At 43.1% G+C, this 9,847-nt stretch overlaps 1 protein-coding gene across 1 annotated transcript; it reads left to right on the plus strand.

The window, feature by feature from the left end:
• Positions 1-472: 472 nt before the first annotated feature.
• Positions 473-9,619, plus strand: LOC127185447 (membrane progestin receptor delta-like). The gene is made up of 3 exons (XM_051141905.1): positions 473-502; positions 8,791-9,282; positions 9,494-9,619. The coding sequence occupies exons 1-3, from the start codon at positions 473-475 to the stop codon at positions 9,617-9,619; spliced, it is 648 nt and encodes a 215-aa protein (XP_050997862.1).
• The last annotated feature ends 228 nt before the right edge of the window (positions 9,620-9,847 follow it).

Below are 9,847 nucleotides of genomic sequence, written 5' to 3' on the forward strand. Positions count from 1 at the left end.
AAGGTATAAAAATATAACTTATTTCAATTGGGAATGATGGCACACACTTTTAGTCTCAGAACTGCGGAGGCAAAGGCAAGTGGTGACTTTGAGACCAGCAGGTGTGTGACGGTTTGAATAGGAATGGCCCACCCAAACACACATATGTTTAGATCCTTGGTCCTTAGAGAGTGACACTATTAGGAAAAGTGGCCTTATTGACGTAGGTGTGGCCTTGTTGGAGGAAGTGTGTCACCGTGGAGGTGAGCTTTGAAGTCTCAAGCTATTCCCAGTGTGGACAAGGTCTCCTTCTGCTGCCTACAGATCAAGATGTAGAACTTTCCAGCTCCTTCTCCAGCACTACGTCTGCCTGTATGACGCCAGACCCTCTACCAGAGCATCACAGTACACCACCACCTATGACTATGACTTCAGCAGGGTTTTTTTTTTAATATCTATTTTACTTCCAAAAGATCAAGTCATGCATCTAACCATGACGATAAAGGACCAAACCTCTGCAACTGTAAGCCAGCCCCAATTAAGTGTTTTCTTTTATAAGAGTTTCCACAGTCATGATGTCCCTTTACAGCAATTAAAGCATAACTAAAACAAGGAGGTACCCTGTCTTGAGAAAACAAAACCTTAAATAGCAACTGGAAATTTAATTCTTTGGATGCCACTCACAAATATGACTTGAAGACTTGGGTTTCTAATCGTCACCATGGTAACATGGACAGTATAACATGTACAAAATACTGAATTAGAACTGCACATATATGCCACACAAGGTGTAGGATCTCTTCTCTCCTCCTCAAAATGATTTGTTGATGAATTTTCGAACTATTTAACTAAGGTCTCACCATGTAGCCGAGGCTGGCATGGAAATTGATTCAGTAAGGTAGGCAAGACTGGCCTCAACCTGACACTCTCTTGCCTTGGCTTGCTCAGTGCTGGAATTGCAGGTATATGCAACCATGCCTAAACTTCAAACATTTTTTTATTTAAGTAATTTATTCAAATTACATCTCCATTGTTGTCCCCTCACTTGTATCTTCCTACTCCCCTTCCCTTCCTCTTTCACCCTATTCCCCTCCTCTAGGCCTGTGACAGAAGGGGACCTCCTCCCCGACCATATGATCACAGCCTATCAGGTCTCATCCCGGTAGCCTGCTTACCCCTTTCTCTGAGTGCCACCAGGTCTCCACAGCAAGGGGATGTGGTCAAATATGGGGCACCAGAGTTCATGTCCAAGCCAGTCCCTGCCCTCCCCACAACCATGGAGAATGAGCTGTCCATTGGCTAGATGTGAGTAGGACTTCAATGTTTACTGCATGCATTGTCTTTGGGTGGTGCAGCAGCTTGAGCAGACCCCCCTCCCCCTCCCCACCACGGTCCACCCCCCCCAAGTCCATATCCACTTGTACACATGATCTTAACCAAAAGGCTGAGAATTGATTAAACTTCAAGCTTTTATTCTGTGCTTTTCATATATTTATTTTTCTTAGTATAAAAATGACTTCAATCATTGTTTTTGTTGACCCTCTTCCTCCACTTGCCTCCCCCAAACCCCTGTTCCTCCTTTTTGCTAGGCTCCCTTTCCCCCAACTAGACTCTCTTCCCTATTCCAGTTACACCACTCTGTCACTCTCCTTCCCTCCCTTCCTTTATTTCCCCTCTCTAGCTGCTCCCCTACCTTAAGACCTCATTTGTATCTCTCATTATCCCCTATATAGTTTTGTGAATTATATCTCCTTACAAACACACATAATATATACACATATATAAGAACTAAGATGCAGGATCCACTCCTGAGAGAAATCAAACAGCCTATATCTAACCTATGTTTTAAAAAGGAAGTATGAATGTGACCAAAGTATACTGTATTCAGGTACAAAAACATCACAATGAAGTCCATTATTTTATAGAGTTAATTGTGCTGATGAGACTAAAGAATAAAACAAAATGTTGCAAGCGTAAAATCTGTTTTTGAGACAGGGCCTCGCTATTTAATCCAGACTACCTCAACCACTGAGTGCTGGAATCTTAGGCTTATGCCACCAATACTGGTCTCACAAAGGTTTTAGACAATGTTTTAGTCTATAACTTAATCTTGTCATTTCATTATTTGGAATATAACAGGAGACAGTGCTTCTGTATAAGTGAAGCTTGTGCCTTGTGTGCGTTTGTGTAACAGTGAGTCAGGCATACCCTCTACCAGAGAATCACAGTGCACCACCACCTATGACTATGACTTCATCAGGGTTTTAAAATATATATATATATTTTACTTCCAAAAGATCAAGTCTTGCACATTTTTCATGATGATGGCTGACTGCCCATGAAGTAGAATTGAAAAGATCACCTATACTTTCACATATGAATCAATCTGACTTAAAGTATTGTATACAAAGCTAAATATCAAGCTTTGAATATTTGTGCGTATATACATGCACACACATATGTATGTACACACAAACTAACCTACATGTATGTGTAAAAACAAAGGGCTTAATCCTTAAGTGCTTCATTATTAAAATATTTGTTATGTTAATATTGCACAATTTTGGGCCAAAGCGCTTGCCTAGCATGTGGGACTCCCTGGATTCAATTTCCAGTACAGAAAAATTATATGTAGTTTTGAGCATATTTGTTAGTGTATAAGTTTTCTCCTCTTAAAATGTGATTCACGATAATTTTGAGCCTGGTGTGGTGGCACATGTCTTTATTCCTAGCGCTTGGGAGGCAAAGGCAGGTGGATCTCTTGCAGTTCAAGGCCAGCCTGATCTACAGAGTGAGTTCCAGGATAGCCAGGGCTGTTACACAGAGAAAACACGTCTCAAAACAAACAAACAAACAAACAAAAAAGCCAGGTGTGGTGGTGCAGGCCTGTAATCCCAGCACTCAGGAAGCAGAGGTAGGCAGAGCTTGGTGAGTTTGAGGCCAGCCTGGTCTACTACAGGAGAGCACACACAGAAGCCCTGTCACAAAAAAACAAAACAAAACAAAAAAAGATAATTTTGAATAAAATCATTATTATATAGTTTATATTTTTGACATACACATATGTTTTTAAGGAAACTGAATTTTGTTCTTTTTAAATAGACTTTAATTCTTTCAGGATTTATTTTCGTTGTTTGTTTGTTTGTTTGTTTTTAGAGACAGGGTTTCTCTGTGTAACAGCCTTGACTGTCCTGGAATTTGCTTTGAAGAGCAGGCTGGCCTCCCAAGTGCTGGGACTAAAGGTGTGCACCACCATGCCCAGCTTAATTCTTTGAAAATTTACTACATTGTGCTTTGCTCATACTCATCCCCTACTTCCCCCCTTAATTTGGCCCAGATCCACCTGACTCCCAATCAGTTGATTCCAATTACGCTGTCCATATACACCTGGGTGTGGAGCCATCCACGAGAGCATGGTTGGCCTACCAGGAACCATGCCATTAAAGAAAACTTACCCTTCCCCCTCCAGAAGCCGTCGACTCCCAATAGCTATTTAGCTAGGGGTAGGCAATCAGGAGCCCTTATGGAATTCATGCTAGACTATTGGCTTGTTTGATCTGTGAGCTCCTCAGTACAGTGGTCCTGTCATGTCATCTCCAGTCCTCCTGAACCTCTGACTCTTAGTCTTTCCACCTGTTCTCCCGTCATGGTCCCTGAGCTTTAGGGAGGCGGCGGGATAGTGATATTGTCTACATAACTATCTGACATCTCTTTATTCTAATCTAGAAAGACTGCCATTATTTAAGAAATTTAAAACAATACCTACTGCAAACTTCAAATTTGGGGAAAGACTAAAGCCAAAATCTAATGATGGTTCAATCATATGAAAAACAAGGATTTTTAAAAGTGTCATTCTCATTCCTCGTTTATGCGTATATCAAAATTTAATAAGTTTATTATCCAGTCATCTGTTGAAGATCATCTACCTGATTTCATTTTCTTGGTATTTTAAAGAGAGAAATGGTAAACATGAGTGAGGAAGAGTTATTTCTGTGATAGGATTTACTCCTTTGGGTCTATGTCCAGGAATGGTATATATAACTGGTTCCTATAGTACTAGCTTTAGTTTGTGAAGAAAATCTTTCTCTGATTTCTATAATGGACCCACCAGCTACAAAACCACCAATGGTGAATAAGGATTGTTCCCCTACACACATCCTCCTGAGCCTTTACAACATCCATTTATTAAAGAAGGACCATAAAGGGGCTGGAGAGATGGCTTAGAGGGTAAGAGCACTGACTGCTCTTCCAGAGATCTTCCTGACTTCAATTCCTAGCAACTGCATGATGGCTCATAACCATCTAGAATGTGATGCCTTCTTCTGGCCTGCAGGTGTACATGCAGGCAGAGCACTGTGTACATGATAAGGAAATTTAAAAGGACCATAACATCATAAGGAATGCTATCAGAAACTTTCAGATTGTAAAATATGCTTGCATCTTCAAAGTTCCTATTTTGTATACTCAAAAATATTGATACTTAGGCCTCTAGCATACAGGGGAGCACAATAATTACTTCTGCACATATTTGTTCTAGATTTGTTATTGAATCATACATATAAGTATTGTTTTTAAATTACATGTATTAGCAGTAGGCCCAGCTAGCAATCAATTAAGACACAGACACTTGTTATATTTTAAAATAGCCTTAGTTAACTTGGGGCAGGGCAGATATCAATCTTCTAAACTACCTCCCATAGTGGGGCAGGCATGGGATCCCTGTCTCAATCCCATGCCATCTGCTTTTAATAACTTTTATCAAGCTACCTCCCATCCATAATCCCAAATATTTGTTAATTTTCTTCATCTGGGCTGGATTCTTCATCCACGGCGGCCATGTGCTCTTCTTTTATCTAACCCATGGTGGCCTTCCTCTCTTCACTTTAGGGAGAACTACATCATTTGAGAAGACAGTGTCTGTTCTGGTGAGGAAGACATGGCAGCAATTGGTTTCATAGCAGCTCTTTGTTCACATCTTAATAGGTCAGGAAGCAGAGAGAGAGAGAGAGAGAGAGAGAGAGAGAGAGAGAGAGAGAGAGAGAGAGAGAGAGAGAGAGAGAGAGAGAGAGAGAGAGAGAGAGAGAGAGAGAGAGAGAGAGAGAGAGAGAGAGAGAGAAGGCAAGACTAGGAACCTCAAGGCCTATTCCCTCAGCGACCTTCTTCCTGCAGGTAGCCATCACCACTTAGAGGGGTTACACTGTCACCTCCAGCTGAGTCCATGATAGCTAAATACAGGAGCCTGTGAGAGGCATTCCACATTCAAATAAGAATAAGTGGGAAGGAAAAATTGCTAAAGGACTCATTGAAACTTTGGAGCTATTAAAAATACATTATTTCTTTCGGTTGTGGAGATAATTTCATGATTGTGCATATATGTAGATTATCCAACTGTGTACCTTAAATATATACAATTCTCTTTTATTAAACACACTATTTTTAAAAAGGCAATTGAGTAGACTGTATAGCTGCACTAACCTCACAATTTGCTGCTGACTGAAACTTTTAGTTTCCCTCTTTCATAACCTTCTGGTGTTCCTCTTACACTCTTGCCAAAATCTTGCTTGTTGATTTCTGCCTTTATGTTTCAGAATGATCTTAATTTTAATTTTTACTGGATCTTAGAACTTAGAGGCATATTGGTAAATTCCGTAGGAGCCAGACATAATATTTTTGGCTCCAATTACTAGTAACGCTCTACTCCACTCCCTCCCTTAATAGTTTGGCCAATCACCATGACTATAGAGCCACGTCTCTTTCTCTCTTGTTGGTGCAGTATGAGATAACCTGGGTTCATCAAAGAGCAGACTCGCTTCCCAGTTTATCTTAGTCATGGTCTTCATCCATTCCTGAAACATAACATTCTTAGGCATAAATCTATAAAGACTGAGATTTCTTCACAACAAGAAAATAGAAAATTACTGATGGGGAGGTGGCTGAAAATGCTTGCCATACATAAGGTTGATTTCCTGAGTTTGATATTTGGTATTCGCCATGGAAAGAGAGAACCAATTCTTGAAATTTGTCCTGTGACTTCCACATGCATTCCATGGCATGTGCATACCTATACTCATACCCTTCATGCATACAGAAAAATTATTGATAATAAACATAAGAATTAAAAGTTAAAAATTACTTACATATATGTATATATACTTGCAGCTAGATAAACAACTGAGGTAGGCACTGTGGGAAGGTCTGACTTAAATCATACGCTGCATCTTGTAGTTGAACACTGATCTGACAGGCTATTTTGCAATTTATTTATTATGTATGCAGTGCTCTGCCTGCATGTACACCTGCAGGCCATAAGAGGGCACTAGATCTCATTATAGATGGTTTTGAGCCACCATGTGGTTGCTGGGAATTGAACTCAGGACCTCCGGGAAAGCTCTTAACCTGTGAGCCATTTCTCTAGACACTGACAGGATATTTCGGAACTACAATTGACCCTTCTGAACTTTGTCCTCCACTCTGCCATTTGGGTGATGGAGCAAATGGGAAGACTGTCACACTTCCCTCCCTAGAAAACCAGTTCTTTGGTCAGAATTGATATTCTATAGAATGTCACATCAATGAACAATGCATTTTTAAGTTATCATACTATGTCAGCAAGGATTTTCTCTCAGAACTTACAGAGATAATATATTAAAAGGAGATTTGCTCAATTGACTTACATGATACAGTCTGGATAGCTTAACAGTGGCTGTCTGTACACGGGAGAGGTGGCGAACCCAGTGGCTTCTCAGTCCATGAGGACTGTACATTTCAGCAGTTCCAGTATGGCACTGAAGCTCTGGAGGTAACTACTGGTACTTGGTCCTTATGGAAAAGTAGAAAAAGGTGGCTTCCTATATCAACCAAGGATGACAATAAAGTGGCAGCAATGCGAGTGGCAGCAGTTGTGGCAACAGCAACAGAGATGAAAGAACAGGGTAGATTAACTTACCAGTGAGTTGTGAAGGCAAACAGGCAAAAGCTATACCCTTAGAACTTACACCTGCATTGTCACTGGAAGGCACATCCAAATTTGTGGAGGGCAGGGTGTTGCCCACTTCAGTTAACGTAATCACATGTGTGCAGAGGCTTGCTCTTTAGTTGCGTGCAGACCCAGTCAGCTTGGTAACCAAAATTAACACCCTCCCACAGTGACTATTGTCAGGGAAGGTACGTTTTATTATCCAGACTATGTATGTGATTCTGTGAGGAGATATCATCTCCATACGATGGAGTCAATCTGCCTCCAAATGACTGTTTTGTCTCCAAAAGAACGGTATCATATTAGAGATGATCATTTCACTCCTTTCATATAACCCCGGGAAGTCAAGTGTATTAGCCACAAGATTAACCTTGTCAGAGGAAGTCTTTGATTGAAAAAAAAAAAAAAAAAAAAAGCATAGCCTCCTCCACCATTGCAATTGACACTTTATACATGGCCCTATGGGCAACCTTCAGCATGGCACTGGGAAGCACACTGACATTCATACCATGTTATCTTGTCTACTTTACCATTGGCATCCTTATCCTGCAGTGCATGCATGCCCTGTGGTTGGCAGTTAGTTGAATAGAACACTATGTTCTCATTCACAGAACTTTGCTGATTTGTCTTTCCATGACAATGTCTTTTCTTCCCTCTGCTAAAACTTTCATCTCAGTTTTTGCAAATTCTCCTGTAATGATTTAACCTTTTGGCAACTTTGCATAAAGCAGTGCACAACTATGTCTCTAGAGACTTGTCTCTTCACACAATTTTGTCGGGAGCCGGTCCGCCATTACAAGATGGCGCTGACTTTCCGTTTCCTGGTTCTTCACGGAGGCCCTTATGGCCAGTGCGCATGCACAAACACGTCACCCTTACATAACCCGCTTACGTAGGCGGTATGCTAATTAGGCATTTTCTAGAGCACCAATGACGGGAGGACACGTCCCTCTACGCCTCATTATTCCCTATATAAGCCGGGGATTTTACGGGGAGAGTGTCCTTCTCCATCAGTCTGCAGAGAGCTGTACAATAAAATCGCTGTCAGAAGAATCCTGAGTTGCCGCGTCTCCTTTATCGGCGAAAGGTGCGCGCGACAAGTGGTGCCGAAGCCCGGGACCTGCCGACCCCTGGGTGAAGGAACGACTTGAAGGACCCCCGACTGCTCGTCGGAAGAGGATTCAGAACTGACGGCGTGAGAAGCCTAGGCACTTTTCTGCAAGGTATGATTTCTTTTGTGTGGTACGGTCCGCTCTTGCTGTGTTGCCTTTGTCTTATAAAAGATGAAAGATGCAGAGAGACAGTTAGCAAGGGACAAAAGGCTTTGGCCGACCATCAAGATAGTCTATCAGAAGCAGAAAAGGAAAGAGGTTTAAAGAAAAGGAAGAAACCTCAATCAAAAAGATCCGAATTAAAAGGGAAACTGAAGGAGGGAGAGAAAGAGAAAGCCAGTGGGCTGTATCCCATCTTAGATGAATTTAAAAATCTTAAAGTAGAATCTTCCGCCTCTGAGGAGACGTCTTCAGAGGACGGGGACTTGGGATCTGCCTCAGAGGAGGACGAGTTAGATCCTGAGGAGCAAATAGAACTGGACGAGGAGGCTGCTAAATATGAGTCAGAGAGATATGGGGTTGATCCGCCATTCGCCCCTAGGTGTAGACCATCAGCACCTCCTCTAGAGGAGAAGGTGATGTTGGTAGAAAATAAAAGGATGACAACGAGACCTAAGACAGCTAGCTCCTTGATTCCAATGGAAAGATGTAATTGATAACAAATGGAAAGGCCCGGATCCAATATTAATAAGATCCAGGGGAGCTGTTTGTGTTTTTCCACAGGACCAAGAAAATCCAATTTGGGTGCCGGTGCGGCTGACCAGGATAGTGAAGAAGGACGAGAAGGATGGAGACCCTGCCGCTGTGCTCAACTCCTTCCTGTGCACCGGCCTCTCCTGCTACTCGCGGTTCCCAGAGCTGGAAAGCCCTGGGTTCAGCAAGGCTCTCCGTACAGCCGCCTTTGCCTGCCCCTTCTTGTTTGACAACCTCCCGTTCTTCTACAGGCTGCGGCTGTGTTGGGGCAGAGCCCACAGCTGTGGGCAGGATGAGCTGAGCTCCAGCCATGCCTACCACCTCCTCTGTGCGGTTCTCACAGGCTTCCTTTTTGCAGCCCGTCTGCCAGAGCGCCTGGCACCTGGGCGCTTCGACTATATTGGCCATAGCCACCAGCTGTTCCACATCTGTGCGGTGCTGGGCACGCACTTCCAGCTGGAGGCAGTGCTGGTTGATATGGGCTCCCGCAGAGCCTGGCTGGCCACACAGGAACCCACCCTGGTGGGGATGGGGTCATTTGGCCTTATGTTGGCGGCGGGACTAGTTTTCTGTCTTTGGTTGCTCTGCAAATTTAAAAAATAACAACAACGTGACAGAGTTGTGCTTGCACAGGCTATGCTTGCTGTGGAACAAGGGGCATCTCCCCAGATTTGGCTTAATATGCTCAAACACTGAGACACTATCTTGGTTCTAACATTCCTGACGGGCACAGGTTCCCATTGCACCAGGATGCTACAGGATAGACCTGTACACCTCCCAGGGCTCGAGTTCCCATTGCACGGGGCTTCAGGTGTACAGGGTCTCCGACCATGTGCCTTCCTTGATCGCTCTCTGCTGAGGAAGTGGAGGGCTGGATCGGTAATTTCATGGCATTCGTTTGGCATTTTAATTTGAAATTTAAGGGGGAGATGTCGGGAGCCGGTCCGCCATTACAAGATGGCGCTGACTTCCCGTTTCCTGGTTCTTCACGGAGGCCCTTATGGCCAGTGCGCATGCACAAACACGTCACCCTTACATAACCCGCTTACGTAGGCGGTATGCTAATTAGGCATTTTCTAGAGCACCA

The sequence above is a fragment of the Acomys russatus genome, chromosome X (assembly GCF_903995435.1).
Source record: "Acomys russatus chromosome X, mAcoRus1.1, whole genome shotgun sequence".
In the NCBI taxonomy this organism is placed as follows: domain Eukaryota; kingdom Metazoa; phylum Chordata; class Mammalia; order Rodentia; family Muridae; genus Acomys; species Acomys russatus.